The 26,302-nt window shown below is 37.8% G+C and overlaps 2 protein-coding genes across 2 annotated transcripts in view; one reads left to right on the top strand and one right to left on the bottom strand.

Annotated features, from left to right (window-relative positions):
* Positions 1-3,542, top strand: part of LOC146595364 (serotransferrin-2-like) — a 13,547-nt gene extending 10,005 nt beyond the window's left edge. Inside the window, exons 14-17 of the mRNA XM_085305788.1 lie at positions 94-176; positions 1,454-1,638; positions 2,075-2,261; positions 3,050-3,542. Of these exons, the coding sequence (XP_085161914.1) occupies positions 94-176; positions 1,454-1,638; positions 2,075-2,261; positions 3,050-3,099 (505 nt within the window). The 3' untranslated portion in view covers positions 3,100-3,542. The remainder of the gene's footprint in view (positions 1-93; positions 177-1,453; positions 1,639-2,074; positions 2,262-3,049) is intronic.
* A 1,841-nt stretch (positions 3,543-5,383) lies between these two features.
* PRR14L (proline rich 14 like) lies at positions 5,384-26,066 on the bottom strand. Its single transcript, XM_085305789.1, has 8 exons — positions 25,450-26,066; positions 23,114-23,195; positions 15,657-21,537; positions 12,096-12,164; positions 11,358-11,526; positions 10,855-10,961; positions 9,806-9,877; positions 5,384-9,060 (listed from the first exon to the last, which is right to left on the bottom strand). Exons 1-8 carry the CDS (start codon positions 25,915-25,917, stop codon positions 8,784-8,786), a joined length of 7,125 nt encoding a protein of 2,374 aa, XP_085161915.1. The 5' UTR covers positions 25,918-26,066; the 3' UTR covers positions 5,384-8,783.
* Positions 26,067-26,302: the final 236 nt, after the last annotated feature.

Here is a 26,302-nt window from a genome sequence, read left to right on the forward strand (position 1 = left end):
TTTTTTTTTTCCTTTAGTTGACTGTCCAAGCCTCAGTCATCTTGTAATGGCTGCCTCTAACTTTTTTATTTTATTTTATTTTTTCTGCTCTAGGTGCCTAGTTGGCAATCCCAGTGGAAAAAGCTTTGGAGATGTAGCTTTTCTGGAACACTCTAACCTACTCCAGAACATAGAGAGTGAGATGCAGCTATTCTGTCTTCGTTTTACAATGTTCATTAGTGCCAGTTTATTCCCACACAATGACATGACTCCTGGTGATCAGCTTTTACAAGTTTAATCTAGGTTCAAAAAGCTGTATTTGGGACTGAAAAATTGCAAGAACCTTCCTGCATGCGTGTCTTCTAGTAAGCTCAAGATCCAGATACTGTTCAGTTTTAGAGAGGAAAGATGAAGAATCACTGAGCGCATAACTCAGAGGGGTGAAAAGCATCCTTGGAAATTGAGCTGGCTTTTGGAAAACTCAATGCTTTAAAAAGCAAGAGACTCTTCCCGTCAATCCTTTTCTCATGGGTAGCTATGGTGCACAAAATCTTTGGTTTTAATCAAAAAGTCTCAGGAATAAAAATGGCAAATAGGGAGGYACAATGGGCTATTTGTACTGAGATGTTTTATGGCTTCATCATGGCACTGCAAGTACCTCATGTTTGTTTCACAGACACCTGTGGATTAAACAGTCAGATAGTTTAGTAGGCAAAATCACCGCAAACTATTTTGCCTTTCAAAGTTCCTAAAAAAAAAAAAAAAAAAAATAGTTCTTACCACATTGTGAAAGGTTTAACTTCCTGTGAGAAATACCGACAGTTTGCAACAGTCTAGCAGTTAGATTTTGTGAATGAAAATGGCTTTGGTTACTGTAGTTTAAATCCTCTCAATCTCTTGATTTCTTGAACTACTCTCAGGAGCAGCCAACATGTGTTACCTTTGTCATAGAGGTGAGGAGGAAACGAAACACCATTTTATTCAGTGTGATTGATAAAGCATATGGTACGTTTTCAATTTAAGCAGTTTCAGTAACTGGGAGAGACCATTCTGAGAGAGGAGATTCTAAAATTGAGTAGAGGTATCAGGAACTGGAAGTCCACAGAAAGCCACGCAGCAATGAGCAATTTGTATGGGGAAACAAAGGGCACACAGGCTGAATTACATTGTTTTTCAGGAAGTGATCTTATTACAAGTGAAGATGAAGATGAGGCATAATAACTTGTCATATGCCTTGCTGTGACTCTAATTCCTGGTTGAAACAGATGCAGCTTAAGTTTCCTGACATATTTCTGCAGCAAAAACACAGCCTGCTCCCTCTACATTCCCAATAAAAGTCTATGTTGTATGCCAYGCTTTTTGAACACATTCACTAAACTTCTTCTCAATTGTTAAAACTTTGCATGAGATGATTGACACTGTCTCCAGTTTCTGTTTTTCAAAAGAATTTGTTTTTACTTGATCTTCTTTGCAGATCTGGACAGCTCTGGTTGGGCGAAAGGTTATACTGCTCGTGACTTTGAGCTCTTGTGTCCGGATGGAACACGTGCTGCAGTCACAGAGTGGGCAGGCTGTAACCTGGGCTCCATTCCTCCCAGCACAGTCATGACTCGACCAGTCACTGTCACCAAAATCTACGACTTCCTAATGAAATCCCAGGTAAGGCAGATGATGGGGAAAAAGCTAGCATGTTATCACTTGTTGTGTACAACTTCTGAAAACTCTTTAAAGATCAAAAGCTTTATATACTAAATACATAAAGCGCCTTCAGGTCCAATATTAAAGAAATAAGAATGTGTGTCAGAGATTAAGAAAATAATTATTTGGGTTCTTTCTTTAAAGGCGAACATTGGCACCAGCTGCTGCTCTGAAGTGATCGTGCTTTTGCTGAGAAGTAAGATGCAGATACCAAACTTAGAGAAACTTTTTTTTATAAATAAGGGCAGCACTAGGTGAAAGTAGTATCTTTTTTTTTTTTTTTTTTTTTTTTTTTTTTTTCCTGCAAGATCTTGCTACAATAGTGAGGGTTCACCAACTTAACCTTGCTATTTACATTCCAAGTTGTGAAACTTCTTCAATTTTCTTTTCTGTTTAGGAATCTGTGAGAACCAAGCTGGACTCTGAATTCCATCTATTTCAGTCTCAGAAGTATGGTGAAAGTGATCTGCTTTTCAAAGATGCTACTCACTGCCTTGTTCATGCAAGTCATATGAGCTATAAGGAAATTCTTGGAGAGTCTTTCTTTCAGCTGGCAGAATCAGTGTTCAATTGTACACCTGCAGGTAAAGTCAAGCTCTTTATTCTGAGTTAAGAGAAAAATGCAAAGCAGGAAGCCTTCTATAGACATCTTATTGGCCTTTTGTTTAGATTGAATGAAAAAGTATTATGTTCTACATAATCCTATTAGTAACTGTTTTCCAAGCAGTACTGTGTTTGGAGTTCCTACAGAGCCTCTTGGAATTTCYGTCCACAAGCACTGATACTAGGACGCTGGACAGAATAATGGATACATATTAAAGCAAATACCAGTTGATTGAAGTAACAGTAGTTAACTGACTGTTTTATTCCTACTTTTCTTTTTCCTTCAGTTCCAAAGATCAGTTCTGGCATTAGGGAATATAATGTTTTTTGGGGTATGCCAAGCTTGGGAAAAATATGAGCAATTTTATATTTAATTCTTGAAATAACTTATTTCAAGGTCAATTTCTTGTTTACACCAAACAACTCAAGATCAAAATTTTTATAAGCTTGAGAAGTTGTTTGTTATTCTCCACTGAAAGCTGTATCAAGTATGCATTTACCTATCACTAAACTTGAAACTGTCTATGTAAAAAGAGTCAGAGCCAAGTTGTTCTGACATCTGAAAATCTATATTAAAGTAAATGAAGATTACAAAGTAAGTTAGATGTCCAAGAGTTCTGTGAGTTGGTCTAAAAGTTGTTAAAGAACTGAAATTCAGATGGGGAATTTTACCTCTGTTCTATTTTAGCAAACAATATCTGAATAGTTTGAATAGTCATATCTGAAAAGTTCATCATTTTTAAAGCTGACATTTCTTACTGATTTGTAGGTATCTTAGACTTTTGCAGACAGGATATCTGTGCATCCTCATTGAACTGACAGCTATACAGARGCTTTGCAAGGCACATGCACCATTATTGATGCTGAAAACAAGGAAAGATGCAAGTCCAACCTATCCAGAGCAAGCACCAAGGAAACAGTCGCCTCTGGAAGCTTATGCTGAATACTCTTCATATACATATATATAGGTAGATTTCATATTTATGGTCATATAATAAGGCTGTCATCACTATTTTGTTTGGAATCKGGCATTGTGGGGAGTGGCACAGGCCAATCTGCATAATCCACAAACAGAAGTAGGGTCAACAATTCTGAACAGCTACTGAGGAGATCTCAGCTTTTCTGTGGGACAAGCAGGGCCAATGCCATGGACTAAAATATGGACTATCGTGAGTTGCACAGGTTAGTGGGTAGCAATTTTCCTTGCTTTTCCTATTAGATCTTATAAAAACCTGCTTCCACATTAAAAAAATCAACTGTTACTTTGGTTGCTGAGACATTGTTCTCTTATATACGTGATTTTCATTGCAGCTAGATAGTCCATGCTAAATACACATGCATAGTATAGGTTGTGTATGTAATTGCTATCAGTATCAATAGCCTGTTCTGCTTTTAACTGGGAAGAATGTATTTGCTTTGTTTAACCAAAAATTTATACTAGTAAGTCAACGCAGTTTGCTTTCACAATTTAATGTATTAAGGCATCTAATAGCATCAAGCAGCAGAACTGGATTCTTACCACATTAAGGTGAAGGAAAGCAATGGGTATTCCATTCTTCTTGAAAACATCAGCCATTACTTTATACAATACTTCTGAAGTGTCAAAATATGAATTATCAATTGAACTGAACATTGCTTTTATAGGTGGGAACTGTTTCAACACGATACAAAGTCTTTTGAACAAAGTAAAGTGTATCATGTATTTGTTCTGCCTGAACTTTTAAGTTGGAAACATTATGCAGATCTAGTGGATCTAGAATTAGAGTGGGTGCTACTCATGGGCAGGGCTCATTTCAGTTTTTAATCTTCTGTTCCTCTGCTTGCCTAAGCTACACAAGATTGATTTATATCTATATAGATATACATACACATAAAGTCCTTTACCCAGACTCCTCCAACTCTTGCTACCTCTACTGCAGTTGTATTAACCTTAGCTAGGAATGAGTAAGATGCAAGTAGTGAAGACAGGCCAGCTGCACTACACAAAGAGTAAATAGAAATTGTAGGAGCCATGTTATCTACCATGTAAAGCAAGGGAAAAAAATCTAAGTTTTTTAGGCTGCAGTAATTAAAAATATTTGGTTGCAAAATATGCTGCTGAGATCACATGTTCTTAAACAATTCCTTCCATGCCTAACCCATCCTTCTTTTTATGTTTGAGACTCACATTGGCCTCTTTCCTCCTCATTTTCTAAGAAAGAAAAAAGATTACAATTTGAGCAGCCTCAGAGGTATTTACTTTAGATTCACCTGCATCTCAGCCGAGACTGCTGTTCCTTTGTCCCATCATTTGGGATTGACTGACCAAACAGGGAGCTCACACACTCACCCACCTCACAGAGAAAGATGAGGTGAACATAGGTGACTCCTGGTACAGCAATARGACAAAATCCTCATATACACTGTTGCAGTCAGCAAACTGTAGCCTTGAAACAGCCCAGGAACAGCAGGGTGGTACTTCAGACCTTTGAGGTGCTCCCTGCCTTTCTTCACTGGAGCTTACACACCATCTGTGCGACTCACATAACACCATACTTCAATCAGAGGTTTCCTTCTGAGATCAGCGTGATAAAGTTCACACACCAGCTTCATTTTYCTGAGAGCTACTTGCAGCTGTACAGGCTGTATGTTGAAAGCCTAGRTTGCACGTATCATTTTAGAGGGTAGGGAGATTGCTTTCTAGCTTGTATAGTACAGAACCTTGAATAGGCCTTTTTTGATGTCCCAGTGCTTCAGTTTTGGTTTAAAAGCATTAGTTTGATGGTTTGCATGGACTGTGGTAAGTGAACTGCTGGCTTCAGCTGTACATCCCTTGGTGCTGAACTTAGCAGGAGCTATGCTGTCTGGATGCTACTGCCCTACTACTATCTTAAAAGATAAATGCTGTCTCAACAGTATGAGTAGCAGTTAGGAGTGTGCTTCARATCCCCCACATCTGTTTCTTTTTCTACAAATATAAGGCTTCAGACAAATCACAGCTACATGGTTCACTAACAGCCCACACAGTTAATGGTGTCAATGGACATCATCAGATTTAACCCCTCCCTGAGACAGAAACACCATTTGTAGTTGCTGATACAGACCTAAAGGCTTTAGAAAAAAATAAAACTTTCTCAGAAAAATTTATTTCCATAAATTAAAAACACACACAAAAGAAACAATGAAGTTTTAGATTTCACACGCTACTCAACAGAAACAAAATGTCAAGAGCATGATGGAGGCTAACGGCACAGATGTACAAATTCCCACAGAGCTATTTGTTAACATGATAGCATCATATAGACTTTTAATCACGCAGTTATCATCCACATTCTAGGAGAGCACCTGACATAATATACCAAAGATCGCTCAAATCAAATACAATACATGAGAACAACTTGCAGAAAATTGTATCCAGCAAGCATCTGAACTCAAATGTACACAGCCCCAAGGACAGTCAGGCAAACCCTGTAACATACATTAAGTAACCTTTGCTGTTCCAGCTGTAGCATGATGAAAGCAAGAGTTTTAGAAAAACGACCCTTCTCTCTCCCACAATCAGCAAATTCATCAAGAGCCTGGCTCTGCAAAGCTCACTGCTAAGAGATAATACATAGCAAAAGCTTTGCAGTTTTTTCTCAAGCTGCTCTCTGCTGCGTCATTGCTCTGTGAACAGTAAGTACAAGGTCTTTTTTAATATGATGGTGCAAAAGAACCCTCACAGAAGTTGGTTCATTCTGTGAAAAGGCAAGTGTACGTATCCGTTGCTAGAGAAGTATGCAAGACCCCCAAAGACGCATCCTCTATACATTTTGCCTGGGATGATCTGTGACAGAAGTAGCTCAGTGTGGCAAATATCTAGCTTTTGCACTGTCATCACTCCCAGTGTACAGGCTCCGGCCACAAATGGAACAAAGCTGTTCCACAAGTGCTGGAAATAGAAACAGAGGTGGGAGATGAAAAAAAGAGGAAGTGCACAAGCATGATTAACACCTATATGCTGGAGAGTCAGGGAGGAAGAATGAGATGCTTTGTCTTAGTTCACTTACATCTCTATCATACAAATACTAAAGCAGAATAATGCTGTATATTTGGGTTTCCATAATTCTAAGGTCTGGGACATGTTAGGCAATTACAACATTTTCTGAATTCCTCCAATTATCGAGTATTTTCTTTGCTCTGCTCTCTCTGCTGTAGCTGTTAAGAGAGCTAAGTAGTACTACTTCAAAGCAACCAGAAACACAACAGAACAGGAAGCAGACAAAAGAAACCCCAAAGGAAAAACACAACAAGTTCAATCTTTCAAAACACATTAGAAGACTGAACTCTGCTTGGACCTAAGTTTCTTCCCTCCCCACCCATTCCCTTATTTTGTTAAAAGCTGCAGTGAGGTTACAGCTCAGTTCTGTCAGCACTAGAAGCTTCTCATATTAGTAGAAAATGAAGAAAATGAATGAATGCTGTTTTACAATCTCATTTTACAGCATAAAACATTATGCATACATACTGCTCTTGCTGCAGCTTCCAGCCAGTCAATATTTGGGCTTACAGAGAGAGGGAAAGTTTCAAATATTTTTTTAAAAAGCAGTTGACCTCAAGCCCCCCCCCCAGCATGAAAAATTATTTATTTTTTAAAAAAGAAAACCCTGAAAAATGAGAGGATCAAATGGTGTACAGCAGTCCAAATAGGTTAACCAGACCTGGCAGCTGAAATAGTATGTCAGTATGTTCAAAGTTTGCCTGTCTTGTTATTTTATCCCCTAAAATACAAACAACACTACTGTATGTCTGTACTTCCCCCTCTTTTCTTCCTGATTAAAGATGATTAACCTCCAGAACAAGAATGTAAACTTCTAGAAATCCCAGCACTTAAGCTAGGAGAAAAAAAACGCAGAATACATTTCTTTCAAGACTCAGGCACACAAAGTATTATATTCTGCTTCCATTTCCCTACTTTGAAAGCACTAGAATTCAACAGGTTGCTTGTTAATTTTGTGTTTTCTGTTAAGTATAACAAAACTGGCAGAGCAACAGAAGATAATGATGCTATTTTCAGTCCTGCATTCATTGCGACTTAAGAATACCCACCCACTAGACATTTGGTTCACATGCTCATTTTGCAGGTAAACAGAAATTCCATTATAGGGATAGATATATAAGAAAGTGCAAGTTTCAAGTGACAACTGAAAGAAATAATGGAATATTTGAGCATCCCAGCAATGACAGCCATCCCATTAAGCTTTGCCTGAATAACTTCTATAGGCACTAAAGGACAGAAATTACCTGAACTGCAGCTAGCATTCATTTTGCATTATACTTCAAGTAAGTTTAACAGAAGTTATCCCAGAAGGGAACACTCTTCCCTCAGAAAGGTATGGCCAAGAAATTGCCCAGTGCTGCAGCAGATAACGACAAATGGCCTTACATAATGAAAGAAATACTTTCCACATGCTAGGAGACTCTTTGTACAACACTAGCCAGTATATACAATAGTGCTGTACAGAGAAGATCTAATTATGAGCTATATGAACTGTAAACCTAAAATGGTGAAAAACAAGAAAAATTCCTCCCCCCCGATGGAACAAATCTATTTTGGTGTTGGCATTAAAATGCAGTTGATATTTTTATTGGAATTAAAATCACTTAAAAATTATTCTCAGAAAAAAATATTCTTGCTGGTGTTCTCTGCAAGCAGCAGTTCAGCTGAATAAGAATTGCTACTTAAGTTTTTCTGCAGCTTAACATCCTTCTGGGCTACCAGCAAACTAGGTAAAAATTCACTCTACTATTTGGGAGAGCTTAGCACTGGGCGTTATTTTTTGTTAAAATATATATATATATATATTTTTTTTGTGATGCATCACATTAAAAGGCGTCCTCATGCAGCAACTGAAGAAACATACAAAGTGCAAGTTATTTAAAGTCTAGTCATGTGGGGCTTCTGCTGTCTGAAGCCAGGAAGGGCACAGAAACTTAGAAGGAACCTTCTAAGTAAACAGGAGGAGGAAACAATTGAAAGCAAACTCAAGACTGCTACTTTTAATTATTAAAAAGTTAGTGGTATGTCAAGAGTGGCGTTTACTAGAATTCATCCTTGCCAAACACCCTCTCTCTTCTGTCAGGTTTTTCAAATTAGCTACTACAGTAACAACAGCAGACTAAAATGTGCAAATGTTCTGGAGTATAGAGTCCTAGTATCACTGAAGGTGCACTACTTCCTCCTTTATATTCCTACTCTACCCTGAAGAAGTGTTAAACWTAATTAAACATTAGCCATAATTTCTAGAGGTTGGGCAAGAACAGTGAATCATGTGGGGCTGTGTTACACACTCTTAGGGACTTCAGAGAATCCCTCTCATAGCATTAAAAAAAAATAGCACCTTAAAGAGGTCTGCAGCCAGTAACTGATCATCACATATTAGAACAGAGTGGTAGAGTAAGGTATGAAGAAGTGGGTAGCTTTCTTCTCAGTGGACTAAAACATAAAAGGAGCTGATTGAGCCATTTCCAGCTGAATGCCTCTCTCAGCTGCTAGAGGCCTGCTCATGCTCAGCCTCATTTGCAAAAAAGGCTTCAAGGTCCATTAGCTTCTGAATCAGAAGAGCATCTAACTCTGCACCCTGTAGTGCAGCTTTTTTTGCTCGGGTGAAGCTACCCACTACTTTGATTTTGCTTCGTGCCTTCCTCTTCCGGGGAACAGTGAAGTCCTGAAACTCCAGAATCCGCTTCCTCTTCTGCTGGCTGACAGAGATCAAGGCTCCATTTTTCTCCTTGGGCTCTTCAAAGATTGTTTCCAGACTCCTGATAAAAGCAAAGGATAGAACTCAAGAATACTGAAGAAGCAGTTAACTACCTTGCAAGGGCAGGAAGATGGATGGACTTCATAAGCCAGGTAAACACACTTCTAACTTCTACATTTTTACAGCCCTTCTCATGCATGTTTATCTACAACTTACCCTTCCAACAACTGCACGTTTATACTCCTGGCTAGATAATTTCTTAGTAGTGCATAGACATCTGAATCTCTTTGTGTTCCTATTTCAGATGTATATATCTAGTATAGAAGAAACATTTGTACCTGGACTTTTCTTTTAAAAAGCGTTCTAATATGTGATGTATATATGAAATATACAAAAATATGCATAAAAAAGTAAAATCAAGTAGCAATCTTGATACTCATGCAATATATACTTCATGCAATATATACTTCATTGCATGCAGTTACTTTTGTGATTTTTAGACTATTTAGTTGCCTTTGAATTTATAAAAAGCACAAATAAATAGATTTGGATGGACACTGGACTGAATCAGTAGATGAAAAAATACACAAACCTAAACTTAAACAGCTGCAAATTCTTAGTTCATATGCTGCTTCGCTTCTTTCTATTCAAACACTAATTTTCTTGGATTAAGTTTTCCTACCACTTTGAACCAGGACAACTTTTTCAATTTTTTTTCCCTCTCAGATTCCAGATACCCTTAGTCTCCTATCTCTGCCTAATTAATTTACATACATCTTCAGTTCTCATTAGTAAGCAGAACCAACCTGGCTGGAGGAGGGGACTTATAGTTCTTGTTTGTGTAAATTTCTTCTAAACTAAATTCTTTCTTCTTAAGCCTGAAAAAGTAATGAACAAAGCAGTTAAGAAAGAAGAATTTCAAAATGATCTCTCTTCACAACAAGCAGATTTACCAGGTACAAATACAGTTTGCTGTCTGTCCTTAAACACTAAGTAATTAGGCTTTAATTTAAAAGACATATTTAGGCTCTAATTTGAGCTAAAGAGGAATGAAAGATTAGGTCATAAGTACCATTCAAAGAATGTTTGAAAAGGTCTGAGTCAAGACTTGCCATTTCTGCAGATATCAATGCCCCTTCTCGCATCATTATTTAAAACATCACAGAATGCTCAAACTTAACATTTATTTCTTGAGACTGATTTTTAAAATGTTAGTTATTGACACTTAAAAATTATCAAGCTGATCTCTGAAGAAACGCATTACTTCGTCAAAGCTGGCACTTCCATTCAAGAACTGAAGTAAACAAAATACCAGATGACTGACTGCATTGAAAATAAAAATCTAGCACTATGACTACCTACATTTATACTGAACCAATGTTTTTGTAAATCATATTCCATAAGCAATTAGGGACCAAGAACAACTCCAACATCATTTCCATCAGCAGAACTTCCTGACAGGTTACTTCATCTCTCTGTGTAGTGTAGGAAGACTAAAATTTCGATGTATGTCTGTCTATTTGAACTAAACAAGAATTACTCAGTCTTTCTGCTTCTTTAGAAAATCATTCCATTGCAGCTTAGTGTTTTGTGTTTTGCATAAAAACTAGTCAGTAGTTCAAACCCAACAGGCCTTTACTTAATTTTTTCAAATGAGAAAGGATAAGTTCAGAGACCTATATCTTTCTCTGGTCTTTTATACAGTTTTAACAGCTACATCTCAATCTTTCTTATAAAGAAAGCAAGCATGAAGCATTGCTCAACTGAGAGTGCACAAAATAGTGGAATAATGACATTTGTACAGTGGACACAAACAGCAGAACCCCCTAACAGTCCATTTAAAAGATACTCTCACCTTTTTGGTCTGGGTAGTCCCATAGGAGTAAGGTTAGGGTCTGGCTTAGGAACAGTTTTCCTGATTCTGATCTGAGAGACTTTCTTTGGCCTCTTTTCTGGCTCAGTCTTTAAAAAGAGAAAAGAGAAAAAGAAAAAGCGAAAGTGAAAGTCACTTAAATGAAAGAAGTAATTACTCTGCTGGTCAGTAGAATTCTCTTTTATCTAGTGTACACATTATTCTCTAGGAGAAACTTTCCCTATTCCTCTGTTTTGCCACCTTCTCTTTCCTCTTCAACAAAAGAAAGGAGCAGCACAGACTAGGACTAGGAGCCTGTTCTTTCTCCTGGTCTTTAACTAGATACACTGCCTCAGCAGCAACTTCAGGTCTTGCCATCTTGTGGAACAAGAGCCTGAGTTATCTAAAGGCAATAACAGCTACCATTTGCAATATAATAATCCTCTTGGACAGGTAGCCTGACTGCCTGTTTCCACTACGGTAGACAAAATACCCTATGAACTCACTTTTTTCAGTTCTGTGTCATCTTGTGATCTAAGACAGGCTGGAACAGAAGTACCAGCTTCATCAAAGGCAGTGAGCTGGAGTTCTGATGCGGAAAGCCTGAGCGGAGATGATGATGATTCTGGAAGCGAGCAAGACTTTGGTAATGGAAGAGGGAATGAAGGTTCCAAACTGTAACAGAGGGAAAAGAAAAAAAAAAAAACAGATTAATATCTGATTCTTGCTGCAGCAGCATTTCACGCTCTTCGGTAGTGTTCTTAAATTACAGTATGGGCACAAAAGCAATGCAGTTTATAGGAACTGCCTAAATGAACGCTTTCTCCAATACCTGCATACAGCCGAAAACTGCTCCAACGCTTAGTGATACAAACTAACCTGCCAGTATATTTGAATTTTAATTTTAAAACCACCTTTTTCCTTTCCATATAGTTAAACAGTTTACAGCTCTATATGGTAACTACTGACAGAAAGCAGTTTCACAGATGCTCATTTCATAAAGTGGCACAACATGGCTGAAAAGTAACAAAATTGCTCCGTACAGAGATGTGCGTGGTGTTTTCTGTGAACGCACACTTCTCCTCTCTGTTATCCGCTCAGTTTAATTCGGCAAAACTTTGTCACAAAGCTATTCTTGAAGTGAACTGCTGAAAACTGAGAGGCAGAGTGACACAGACTATCTCTTTTTGAGAAAGCTTATGATTCCACTACTCAGAATAAATATCAAAGGCTAAGAGACTCACCATATCTCACGACCTGCTGTCTGTAGAGCTTCTGTACTCTGAACAGGTAAGTGTGGTAACATGGCATAGCTGGTTTAAAAGGAGAATGAAAAAACCAAACAAAAACGAAAGACTGAAATTAGATATAAGCTATAAAAAGGGGAGAATTTTCTTAATATAAACTACATCCTAAGACAAAAAGATGCTAWTATCAGGAATGGGAAGGAGAAGAAAGATTAAAACTATACAAGATCAAGCCACATCTGTCATTTAATCCACTAGTAACTAAATTTCACTGACAGCTTGTTAAGGAAATACTCCTACTTTCAGTTTAAAATGGTACTAATAAGAAAAGAAAGTAAAAATACAGAAAGAGTTGGAGAGACTATTAGTCTGAAAATTGCAATTATTTCTATGAAAGCCCAGTCTTTATTCAAAAACCACATTTTTTAAAATTAAATTTTGAAGTAACCAAAAACCTTGAAGGATTTGGCTATTAAACAGAAGAGAGTGTGGTTGCAAAAGCAACAAATATGAGGAAGATTTGCACAAGATTAACTCTGTATCATCTCTTAACTCCCATAATCTTATTGGAATACTCTGAATTGATGGGAATAACCAAAAGTCTTTCCACAATGGTTGGTAATTACCATAATCCTGTAGAATAAAATGCAGCATGGCAGCTCCAGGTCCTTTAAATTTAAGCTTATTTTTTTTACTCATGCTACTACCAGCAATAAAAATTAGTCAGTTGCCACAGGTTTGCACAAGCAAATCTTGTACTTGCTGTTCTGCTAAACTAAAAGGTACCTGTACTTCACTTTTCTAAAGCAAAGAAGTTACAGCTAGATCGGAATGCTACAAAATAAATGAAAACTAATCATGCTGACAGCACAGTTAAGACACTATATAAGGAGGTCAGAAAGATCAATTTCTTGTGTTTGTCTTTTAGCATCAGAATTATAATGTTTCTTTTTTCTCAGTGTTCCAGTCATTAGCCCAAAAGTCCTGAATTCTGCATCAATAGTGCATCCAAGTCCTCCTTGCTAAAGGCAGAGTGTTCTGCTTTATGCAGTAAGAAGAAATTACAGGAAAACAAAACCACTTTAGAAATTTGAATTAAAAAAGCATTAATTAGAAAAACAGATTTCATTTAAAGAAGCCTTATTACTGGCAGTAGAAGCAACAGCAGGGGATTTTTAAGCAGAACTGCTCCAGATCCTTGTGTTCCTATTTCTTTCAAACACTAGTGGTGAATGAAGTCATTTAAAGAGGACAAGCTGTCTTCAAGAAGACAATGTCCTGTAGACAAGCATCTTTTTAATAGTGGTACTCTTCTGAAAGAGATGCAGAAAACTATTTCTGATTTTCAATCATCTTAAAACAGGTAAAGAATTTTATCATATTGGGAATAAAAGATGTTCATGTATTACACCAAACATATTTGGTATATTTGTATATTACTATATCAACATCTGTTTCATAAAAGTTTTTTTTTTTGAGTACACGTGTATTTAAAAGAGATATACCAAGTTATCCTTTTATTGCCATTCCTAGTAAAGGACTATACTTTCAGAAAATGCAGAATTATTAGTTGATGAGAACAGGCTATGAAACTTCAACAGAATGGAATCCATAGTGATGTCATATATGTAAAAGATCAGTTTTTTTTTGATTTTTTTTTTAATAATTGAATCCTTCACTATTCATTTTTTTCTTGATTATTTTAGGAATAGAATTTACTTGCTATTCTGCTTTAAATTTCTGTCAACAGCATTCTTTTCAACTGTCACTACATGCTACAATAGCTTCACTTTAAAGAAAATTCTTCTATTCTACTCAGAATAAGTCTACATCAACTGTATGTATGTATGTATGTATGTAAGAGAAAAAAAGCAACAGAGTTTTAGGCTATTTTAACTTTGTGCATTTTCCACTAGAAGTGATAAGGCTTGACTTGGCTTCTCTCCCTCTGGGAAATGCTCATTCATAGCAAAACTTTAGTTTTCAAATTATGCTTTACATCAAGGGATTAAATCCTTTTATACTTCTGAGCTAACCATATGCTGTGACAAGCTGCATAGCAATCTCTAGACTTGAGTTTGGGAGGAAATGCCAGCATAAGACAGCTCAAGTCCAAGGATAACACACCTCAACAATTCAAAATAATGTATTTACTTCATACATAGAAGTTTTAAATGTAGAGGTTTTGTTTTGTTTTTAAAGAATGGCAACAGTATCTTATTTTAAACTTACTGCTCAAGCTGTAGTCTACTCCTATGATTACTTCCAGAGTACTAATGGGTACACAAMAAAGTTACAAGGTTTAGCTTGAAATATTGTCTCACACAGAGCAGAAGAGAATGGAAGTCCAACAGAATATACTGCAAAGCTATCTCTATGGACCATTATTCAACTTCATTCTTTTAATGCAAAGAACTTCCAGAATGGTGTGGTTCTTTCATAAGCTCACTCAAACCTTTAGTAGACAACAGAATTTAAATTAGCAGGCTAATTACTTAAGCTGTTAGCTAAATTCTGCATTTTCACAGAGCAAAACATGATATTATTTATGTCATCTGTCAAGTTTTCTGCTTATGCATTTGTCAAACTGGGACAAAGATAAGCCAGTTCAGCAATCCTCCCTCTAGAGATCACAATATTGAATAAAGGAGTTAATCAAATGGACTTTTCTACAGCGCACATGAGCTTATACTCTGTTCAGGAATCTCAAGACTGCAAAGTTAGGCACTGAACTGCCCCATATCACAGGCAGTAGACATAGGAGGCAAAATCTTTGCTCAAGGGCATGCAAAAATTCTCTGACAGAGAAGAGCTCTAACAGAGCTAAGAACTCTTCTCTCATTCTGTTTCTTTGCAAAAAGATCTTCTCTCAAATGTAGATAGCAAACATGAATACACGAAGCAGATTTCACTCCTTTTCCCACTGGTATTGAGAATGACAGACTCACCAAAATTCATTACCAACCTGAACTGGAGCTACACTTTCTTGTGCCAACACTACATCTGGCAAATGCCATCAAAGGGCACAGCACATATAAAGAGGTTACAATTAGCACAGAACAGTCATAGAACACAATTCAAAATTTAATGATGCCCCCCCCACAATTAGGATTCTTCCTAATTTGATACTGAACATTTTACCGTAATTCAAGTGGCACTTATAGCTCAGACCTCTGAAAAAAACTTTCCTACCTCAGAAATCCAGTTGTTCTGCAGTCACTCTGAATAGACCTAAAGAAGTAGCTCACCTTTCTGCATTATATATTCTGATGCATGGTGTGTATATTTTGCAAGGGAGAAGAAAATAGAGTTAGCAATTCTGCCAAAAGAGGATAGTATTAAAGAAGCCAATGCAAATCTATTTAAATTCAGCTAACAAAGTGTTCCAAAGGGAAGAATCTTCCATGGTGAGCYATTTTTTGGAGCAGAGTGTGCAGATTTGGAACAGGGAAAACTAACCCTCCAATGCAAGCTCCTATTACCCTCTCCCTCCCAAAAAGGAGCAAGTATGCATCATATTTATTTATTTACTCTCAGAAAGAAGTTGATGTGTTTTACCTGTTCTCGAAGCCCACACTTGGCTGCCACTTGCAGTGATTGGAATGGAGAGGAGTGATTTCGGAGGGACAGGCAGAAGGACCATGCTGACTCCATATGGATAGGGCCCTGCCCAGTGAGTACGGCAATGAAGAGAAGAGGTCATCTGATACGGAACTTGCATACCTTACCCCTTTCAAACCCTGTGTGAATTGTGACATAAATAGTCTCTGGATGGTAGGAATACGACTGGTTAAATTCCTTCTTCTTGTCCAAATCCTGTAACATCCAGGGGAAGAAAGTGCTAACACTGTGTGAAGGCCAAGCATAGAGTTACTTCCTCTTCTTTCAGCTATGGCATTTCTTCCATGGTCAGGATGAAGGTCAGCAGCCCCCGGAGATGTTAAAGAGCAAGAAGAATGCAACTTGTTATTTAGACTGGAATCTTCCCTGGAAGCTGTTGTACTTGAACAGCTCTGAGTCAGGAGAAAAGAGAAGGTCCACTCTGAAGGCGGTTCTGGCATTTCTCTCAAAACCCGTCTGTGATGTACAGAGCACTGGGATGTAATCCCTGTGAGGTCTGTCATAGAACTGGAGTCCAATTTTATTTGAAAAGAAATTGGGAAAACTGGGGTATCCAAGAGTGAGGACGGAGACTTGCGGCTCAAGTCTAAAAAAGGTATTTTGGTAGATTCTACAGGATAAAGTGCCAGCGACTGAAAGCTGAACATCTTGGTGCACCAGCTGTCAGCCCAGTGTGAGTGTAAGTTCCTGTTAATGCAGGAAAAAGCTTCCAACAGATTTTTAGCTCTACGTTGGCTGTACCTCTCAGCCACTGGAAGAATTTCAGAAGAATATGGCAGAGACTTTAAGTTATGCATACTTTTGGCAGGTGCCAGTAGTTTACTGGCCATTACAGACAGCTTGCTTAGCAGTGCTGGTTCTTTGGTACATTTTCTAAATCTCAAGCTGTTCAACAAACTGCACCTCTTGGCCCTCTGCCTCGGCACGTCCACCAATCTCATAGCTATTTCTGTTTCCATTATTGGCGGTTTACATGCAAAGTACAAAGAATTGAGGAGTATGTTTTCCTGCTTACAGAATGTTTCTGAGGGAGTCTTCAAAGCTGAACTTTGAATTTTGTTGCTTCTTCTTATACTTTTTGGTTGATCTGATGTGGGAACTTTTTTGCATGCCCTTCCAGGCTGTTTCTTTAATGGAGGAAGTCCTCCTAGTTTATTTGTAGTTCCAAAGGCACCATGGGTTTCATCACATGCAGTTTGTGGTGGTAGATGGTAAGCGCAAATTAAAGGAGTACCATCTTCTGACAATCTAATGCAGGACTTTAAATTAAGGCTCAGGTTTTCCGCTTCTGAATCCTGAGTCTTCAAAAACTGTGACCTAATAACATCTGTGGTAATCTTTGGCCTTTTTACATCTTGTAAAGTGCTACATAGTTTATTTTCACTGCTTATGACAGCAAAAATCTGCTCTGAAGGACCTTCAAACTTTTTATTTTTTGATGTCACTAATTCATTTGAAGAGCTGCATAAAAGTTCCAAATTGTACAACATGCTTGGTTGCAGTGTGATTTTTTCTTTTGCTTGGTAATTTGATTTCTGTTCTTGYTGTGCCTTGTCTGACAGGCGTGCTTCCATTTCCTTGTATGTTTTCTTTCGTTTAGATGCCTGACATTTCTTTCTTTGATCAAGTTTCCCTGAACCTAAAACTTCATTTTTTTTGCAAACTGGTGTACTGCCTTGGCCTTCTCTGATCTCCTTTATATTATCCTTGCTCTCTGCATTTAAGTTGTAAGGCACATATACTTCCCTGGAAACTAGTTTTGGAGACAATTCTTTGCAACTGTTTGACTGTATAGTCGTACATGGATAAAATGTGTGTATTGCATTATACTGGATTTCTGATGAAATTTTTGTGTCAGGTAGATCTTCTGCTTGACAATCATGTATAGTTTCTGAAAGTAGATTGAGACCTGCTGAGTTTGTGGGTTTTGTAGCATTTTTTCTTTTTTTTGAAATTTTTTTTAAGTTAGATCTTGGCATTTCTTCTGAAACCTTCTCAGCACTGAAAGGGACTACTTTGCTACCAGACTGTTTTGAATTTTCTAAGAACTGTAGGGAATTCCTTTCAWCAAGAGTAGAATATATTGGCAACCTTTTCCCAGGTGCTACTTCCTTCTCCGTCTTGTCTTCTACACATGCGTTCTTAAACTTCTCTCTACAATCAGTATTTTCTGATGAAGTTACATCCATGTCTTTTAGATTCAGCTCACTATCTCCCTTATCTGCAGGCCCTTCTTTACTGTGTGCACAAACTTTGGAGCTCTTTGTGTCTTGCAGAAAGGTAGCTGCTTTTCCATTTTCTGAAGATGGACTCTCACGTATACACATGCTGGCTTTTCTCTTAACCGACATTGTTACAGAAAGAGGTTTTGTCACTGAAAATTCTTTGCTAAAAACATATGTTGAAGACGAGTCACATTTATCTATTTCTGTATTCTCAGATGACATACACAGCTTTTCCTTCTGAGGCAGAGAGGCTTCCAAGTTCACAGCTGTCCATGTTTCCAAATCCACATGAGTCTTGGTAAAAGCTTCTTGGATCTCAAACTTCCTTGGCTGGAGTGGGTCTTTATCCTTTTGAATATCAGTTTCTTTATCAGGCTCAAATATTAACTGCTGGTGAGAGTTATCTAGCATAGGTTTTATTCTAAGACTTGGTTTGTTTTCCATCCCTGAAAACAGATTCTTCTTTTCTGACTCACCTGACAGACTCCCATGGATTGATGTGGATATAGCTGAAGATGGRGCATTAACTATATTTTCTTGATCCYCCACCAAACATTTCATCTTTGACAAAGTTTTCTGCACTGTGTTTCCTGCAAACGCTAGTAACTCTCCCTTCTCCTTTGAAGAACTGATAGAGCAAGTGTGCTGTGAACAAGGYGTTCTGCTATCAGAAAAGCCTTCTTCAAAAGTTCTTTTATCTTCTTTTTCACCTCTTTTCTTGGGTTCTTTTAATTCTATTGTTTCTTTCTCAGTTAGACTGTTGACAGTGTGTGTGTATCCTGCAAGGTCTACATTCCCCACATGATTTAAAGAATCAAAGTCTACAGAGTTACCTTTAACAGTTCCTTGAAAACTCTCTTCTCTGACACATTTATGAGCTAATGGAGCCAGGTTGTCACCTTTTATTAATAGTATCTCTTCACCTTGACTASAGCCAATTGATATTTTAGTTTCTTCTATAGAAGTAACCAAAGTTTGTACACCAGTGTTTGATTGTTTGTGTAAGCTTTCTAAATGTTGAGTCCCCAAAATTTCATTTGCCAGCTCAACTTCATTTTGCTTGCTGCCTGGAACTGGTCCAACTAACTCACTTTGACATGCAAGAAACTGATTTTCAACTGGACATATGATCTTTGCTGGTTGACTAGCAAGTGGTCTTTGGATATTCAAGTTGTCAAATAAAAGACTCGAATCACAAATTGAAGCACTGCACTCAGAAAGATTAGCTGTGAGTGATGACATATCTTTCTCCTCATATGTGYCTAGTTCTCTCTTCTTCAGGCCTAATGGAGAGTTGCAAAATCCCAGATTATGAACACATTGTTTTTTGATCAAATATCTGACTAACAGTTGTTCACTAGACTCCTTTCTCTGATTGCTTTCAGGAGCATCTAGAAAATCCACAGTTCTTATTTTATCAAATTTATCTACCTGGAGAGCACACACGCTAATTTGTTCTTGTGCCCCATCTCTGTCACAAATAATTTCATTGCCATCTTTATCAAGATCAAACTCTTTCAGATTTCCAACCTCCATATTTTTAGCTAATATCTCATCTCTTAACAAGGTAGTCTTCTCTGCAGTAGAAGCTGAGCAAAACATGTTTTTTGCTATGGAACTATGATTTATCACATGCAGAGCTATGCTTCCATTACTCGAGGCATATTCACAAGGAACAGATTTATCTGCTGAAGGGAAGTRTTTTTCAAAAGTGATTGCTTGTTTACTATTACATCCAGCTGAATCTTCTCCTTCCAAACTATCACTTTCTCCAATCTTTGTTTCAACCTCACCCTTAAACAGATGACTGTTTGGGAGGTCATCATATACATGTACACTCTCTGATAAAATACAGGAAGAACTGGAAGCTGTATACTGGTCTTTTATACTCTGATGGTTACAATTCCATGTGTCACACTGTTCATTTTCTGAATCAGTGACCACACTGTCTATACTCCCCAGCAAAGACATCATGTTCTTTTGGGAAACTTTGCTTGTCGTWTTAGGGGTATCAATAGCCTTAAGACTTACTGAAGGGTTAAGTTTGTCTTTTGGAGTCACCAAGTCAGTGATTTGTTCCTCCATTGCTCCGGAAGCACCACCTGATTCTTTTCCAGATGGGTTATCCTGAGCCTTGTCTCTRCTTGAAACTTCATTGGCTGTACAARGAGTAAGTTCATTATCATGAGGTACTCTTGAWTTTTGTGCAACAGGAGGTAAAGTTATATTTAGTGTATAAACCAAATTAGTTTCTCTGCCAGTGGCTAGACTGTCATTACTATTGGCTTCTGTAGCTTCAACTAAATTGCCAGCCAACTCTTCTGATGTTATATTACTCTCAGATTCCTTTTCAAGCAGTTGTAGCACAGATGAACCTTTCTCTAAGTTGGTACCGAGTTCCAGACAGCCATGGCTACTGGGAGAAGTAGTGTTTTTGTTGTAAGTATTACAAAAGCATACGTATGTCTGCTCAGTTTCAGGGGGAACAACGTTGTTTGTTTCTGCCAATGCACTATTTTCTGCTATACCATCCTTGTGGAGATCATTGGCAGTTAATTGCCGTTGGTCCTTTTTCCACTTACCAGCTTCTGATGGGATGATTTTTATTTTTTCTTTTGAGAAATCCTCAGGAGATGAAGGAATAGAACTAAAAACTGAAGAATTACAAYTCTCCAAATTAACATCTTCTCGAGCTTCAGGCAAACTACTATCTTCAGTGTTACCATCCATAGCAATTTTTCTCTGGACTTCAGCAGCTTCTTCAAATTCAGAGTTGTATGAATTATCTGTCTTTCTTACTTCTCTATGATCAGTTTTATCCCTACATAGCTCTTCATTCCCTTCCACTGAGAGCTGTTCTACTGGTATGGATTTGGAGGTCTGGTTCTCTAGAAACCCAGTTCCATGGTCATGACGACTTTGACTTTCCRCGTTTTCAGGAAGATACTCTTCCTGACTTTCACTGTTAACTCCACAGATTGCAGTACTGCTGCTTTCTAGCAGTGTATTTCTRAAGTCCAGGTAACAGCTGCCTTTCAGAACAGAACATGAAACTTCAGAAGTTTTGATGGAGAGTGTTTTGAAACTCCTTACTGATAACCTGTCAGGTTCATTATTCAGTACTGTTCCTGTACCTAAGTCATGAGCACTGTTTTGTTCATCCTGCTGACAGGTCTGGCAAATAGCAAGTGATGTATTGAATTCATTAACAGGATTTTGCCTGGGTAGTTTTTCTTCTCTAGTTTCCAAAACAGATGTAACGTTACTCCCTGTTGTCACTGGCATGACAGAATAGGCTTTTAACTCATTATATTCATTTATTTCTTGTGGCTGTTCAGTGGCTGATTCAACATTCCTGACTGTCAAAGGCTCTGAAAAAACTAACATGCTGTTTTCTGAAACCTCATCACTGGCCATGACTGTGCCTACATCTGGACATTCATTGCTCTCAGGTGGAAGATCTTTACTCACTCTGTCATTCCTGTATCCTGCTTTACTAAATATCCTAGTCCCATCAGCCTTCATACCTTGTGCTTCTTCAGCAGGCTTTGGCAGAGTTTCAGCTGTCACCTGAACATTTGCTTGGTTTTCTCCTGCACAGGAAAAGTAAAGAAAGTCAGTACCATACACTAAATTTAGAACACATTCAATTTACTATGTTCCTTTTAGCACGATAYGGAATATCATGTATAGAAGTTTTGCTAGCAGCAATAATTGTTGCTATCAACTCTACTGCAATTCTTAAAGACTAAACAACCACCCTCCCCACAAAACACAAAAAAACGAACTCTCCAAAACTACCAAAACCTTAATGTAATGCAGTACTTTTCAATACAGACATTCTTCGTGATTACATCCCATACCCTGTATTTTTCAGATTCCTGTAATATTGAGCAAAACACAATACAGGCCCTATGATTCACTATACTTAGAATCCTGTCCAAGAYCATTATACTTAGTTGGAACACTGAAGCTCAATGTAGCTGGACACCTTTTTGAATTATCCGCTGTCCTAGAAGTATCTGTGAATTGAGCAGCCTATCTCTTCTTCCTTGAGCACATTCTAGTCAATAATTGATCTCATTTGAAATCATGAGAAGATCTCATCCTGTCCAAGCTATCACAGGTATTACTTGAAAACACTTCTGTAAAATCATGAACAAGTTACTAAGTCAAAAATGACAGAACATTAAATGGAAGAGTTATGGAAGAATATCTTCATAACCAAAACTTTAGAAGGAACATATTCACTCAAGACTACTGAAGATCTTTTTTTGCATTTTCAGCTGAGGACCAAGACCAGATGGCATGCCTTCTACCAAGTAAGTACAAACTTGATGTACTGTTGAAAGCTGGTTTTTTTTTTTGGTTTTGTTTTATGATTCATTTCAGTAAACAGTAGGAAATACATGCATCTTGTGCCACTGGAATCCATATGAGTACACTGATCAAACCTTTTTAAAATACTACCTCTGCTGAATATGAAGCTTAGTAAGGTCAGATATGAGCTAAAAATATAAACTAAATTAACACATTATATAAAGTTATGAGAACTCTCCATCATGACTTGCAAAAACTAAGCAATAAGGAGGTAAAACACAGTTGATAATTGATCCTGCTTAAAAAAAAAGCGCATCATTTGCTCACCGTACAATAGAGAATGAGGGGGAAGGAAAATAATCACTAGATGCAGGCAAAGTGACCAAAGCATTTGGAGCTAGAAGACCACACATCATAATGAAATTAAGAACTGGTATTGCTGCCCCCTCCCTTTGGAGGTTGCATTTTCATTTCCTAAAACATTAGAAAATAGATGAGTCCTGCTTTTCCACATCTTTATGATTAATGCTTGCATATAATCAAATTTTGAAAGCTGAGGAAACATAAAACATCTGCTATTAACAAGAGCTTCAGCTTCTGGTAAACAAATCTTCCAGTGAAATAATTAAAACACATCTTGTACATACAAGTCTTCAGGAGAGTTCACGTACTGTCATGAAAAAGCAGAAAAAATAACTTTTCATGTAGTTCTAGCTACACAGGACAATTGTTTCTACTGTAAAACAAAGTAAATGAACTATCCTACAATCACTCATTAATTTTTATGAATAAAAGGGAATCTGGGAGAGAAGCAGGGAGTAGATACAGATATACAGCTAAAATATGCACCTTTATTCTTCAGAGATCCTGGTGTTTCAGTGTAACATATGCTTGAAAACTTCACCTCATGCTGATTTAAGTGAAGCTCCTCCTGAAACAAGAAAGAAATACCATTGAAGACTGATCAATTCTTTGAAACATTTTGCACATTTCAGGAACTGTACCTGCTCAGGTACGTTAGTTCTGAATAGAACACCCACCAAAAAAAAAAAAAAAAAAACTCAGAACACACCAGCCCTTGGAAGGAGGAGGAAAAAGAACCAATTTGTGTACATAAGCCTGCTTTTAAGATTGATAACATAGGCAGCCTTGTCTTGCAAGCAGTTCAAAGAGGACATTCTCTTTTCTTTCTGATCCTATCACCAGCATCTCACCACGAGGGAGGGATGCATCAGAAAAGATTTGTCTTGCCATCAGCTAAGATTTTAGTGGATTAAACAGAAAGTGTCCCAAATTTGAAACAGACAAGTAATCCAGCCTCCAAGTCTACCTTACCTCCCAAACCCTGTATACCTCCTCAGTTATTCTCTCATGCAGAGGAAATAAAAACACAAAAAAACCCTACCTTACCACATTTCCCATTCGGTGGTTTGGCTTCACATTGCTATTAATACTACTACTAAATTTTTTGATTAGCTGGACTACATTAATGACACTTTAATTCTTACTRTATTTCTAGAAGCACTGAAGATGAATTAGAAGACAAGTTCAAAAAAAGGTATGTTATCAATGTATTTTTCTTAAATAAAACTTTGAATTTTCACCTAACAACTGGTTTCTCCTCTTACATGGACAAAGGGATCAGGAAAGAGACTGAAAAATCACCTCCCAGACAGAATATTTTAAAGCTCATTCATTAAAGACTTGTTACTCATTTGGAAAGGAACCGTTACAGACAAAAGAGTTGAGGAAGGGGTTGTGAYGAAGTTACAGTAACGGATCTTATCAGAAGTTAAAACCTCTGATAAAAAGCACATTCTTCACAATTTTTATTAAAACTTGCCTTTTACCATTTTTCCCTYGGCTTGTATAAAAACTAGGAACAGATGACCTAAGCCTACTCAGCAAAAACCTCCAAACTTCCTTCATATTTGAAATATGTGAATGTTCATCCTGGAATATTGAACTACTATGGAAAATTTAATGAATTCTGTTCTCACAGATTTACAAGTAAATCAAACAGGTATCAAATTCCAGAGTTACAACTGCAAACCATTTCAGCTCTTACGTCCAGTRATAAGCATAAAACAGGTATCTTATCCAGAGGTTACCTAGCTAATGTATGTTTAGTCACAATACTTTTCTCTCTCCGATCTTCTGTTTGTGACAAATTTTTACAAACTAAATAGAATTGATCAAAGAGTCACTAAGATTTTGTATACTGCTTTCTCTGCAAAATAATCATGTGTACATTTATGAAACCTTGAGGTACTCAAGAGGTAAAATATTTTCAGATATCAGTAATCAAAACAACATTAAGTGAGACAAGGGAAACTTGTGTTTTACCTAAGAAGTGTAAAGAAATGCCACCTGCCGTACAAAATGCAAAATAACTGTTTACCCTACAAATTTGACCTTCAACCAAGTTTCCCCTGCACTTACTTATTTCTTAGTGTTTCAATTTTTTGTCTCAAGTTTTGGGACGTCTCAGTTTTTAATAGAGTATTCTTTGGCACATTTTTTCAAAACAATACAATATTAGTATACTATTAATACATCCAATTTACCTTTCCTCATATTCAACAAGTCTCTCCTTAGAAATARCATTTTTATCATCAGAGTTTGCTGGAGAGGAAATAGAAAATGACCACGTGAACCTTATTATTGTGAAAAAGGAAATCAACACTGATCTAWCTATAAATAAAATTTCTAAAAATGAAGAAGAATCTGGATTTCTAGATAAAAAGAAACCCCGAAACCCTAAATTGGAGCCCTTGTAGCACTGTAATACTACCTTTGGACTACAATAAATACTATTTAATTACTAGACCCTTCAATGGGAATGATATCTGCGAAATATGCTTTATCTATAGGACAYGGATGCTGGCAAGGCAAGTTTTTTAGTTATTTTCTCCTCTTTTTTGCTCACCTGCCTCAATTTTTCTTCATATTATTACATACCTGCCTGATACAATCCAGTGCTAWTTACAAAAACGAAAAGAAAAGCTTGATATTTTAAAATACTGTTGGTCTACTCAGTGATAATTGGAAGCGATGGCTTTCACTGAACCCATGAAAGATCAAAAGAATGACACACATTCCAGAAAAAACAAATAGTTTCTCCCCTGTCCCTGTAACTCTAAGTTCGAAATATCATGGAGGGCTCAATTTTTCTATTCTCTTACTTGTTTTGACCACCAACTTTCCTCAGGAGTTAAAGCACAGTATTCAGCAAGATATTTCTCAGCATCTTTTCCCTCTTTATCTTCTTTCTGGTATCCACCAATAGAAGAGTCCGGTATCCCAGAGCTTCTTTCTTTTGTTTCTTCATCTTCTTCAGGGTCTCTTGACTTTGGTAATTCTTCAGCAAGGGATTCTCCTAGCCCATGCAAAATCACCTTGGGCATATCACCCAAATTCTCTGTTTTCTGAGACAAGTTTTCCACTCCAGAAGTCCTACGATGCTCCGATGGCAAACTGTCCCTGTGCGCTAGCACTGCTGTTGGTACGTCAGACTCTGCATCTAACCCAGCATCGGGCTCCGAGGCAGCCGCAAGTTCAGTGGAGATGCTGACCGGCAGTCCAGCGTACAGTTCCTCTACCACTGCAGACATGGAAGAGTCAAGGTGCGATTCCACCCCAGATGATAGCATCAGGGCAGCTGAAGAGCTGTTATCCGAAGCTTTTCACAGTTTACCCTAAAAACAAACGCAACGTTAAACCAACACACGTGGGAGTAATATCTACCTTAAGAGAAAGGCTTCACTCTTCCGGGCGCAAACGTGTGTTCAAGAAGGCCGTTTCCAAAAAAACTTTGAAGAGGAGCTGAAAAGCACTGGAGTATTTAAGCAAACACCTCAAGAACGAGGAGAGAGTGCGGACACACGTACCCCTAGGCCTCCCGGCAGCGCCGCTCCCAGCCCCGGGGGGAGATCGCGGCGGCAGCGGCGCCTCCGAGGTTTCCAGACCGCTCCCGGAGGCGCCGGCTACGCGGCCCGACGGCGGTTACAAAACCGGGGGCTCCTCACCGAGCGCCGC

Source organism: Rhea americana, unplaced genomic scaffold (genome assembly GCF_003343005.1).
Source record: "Rhea americana isolate MKP2758 unplaced genomic scaffold, rheAme1 scaffold_227, whole genome shotgun sequence".
NCBI lineage: Eukaryota > Metazoa > Chordata > Aves > Rheiformes > Rheidae > Rhea > Rhea americana.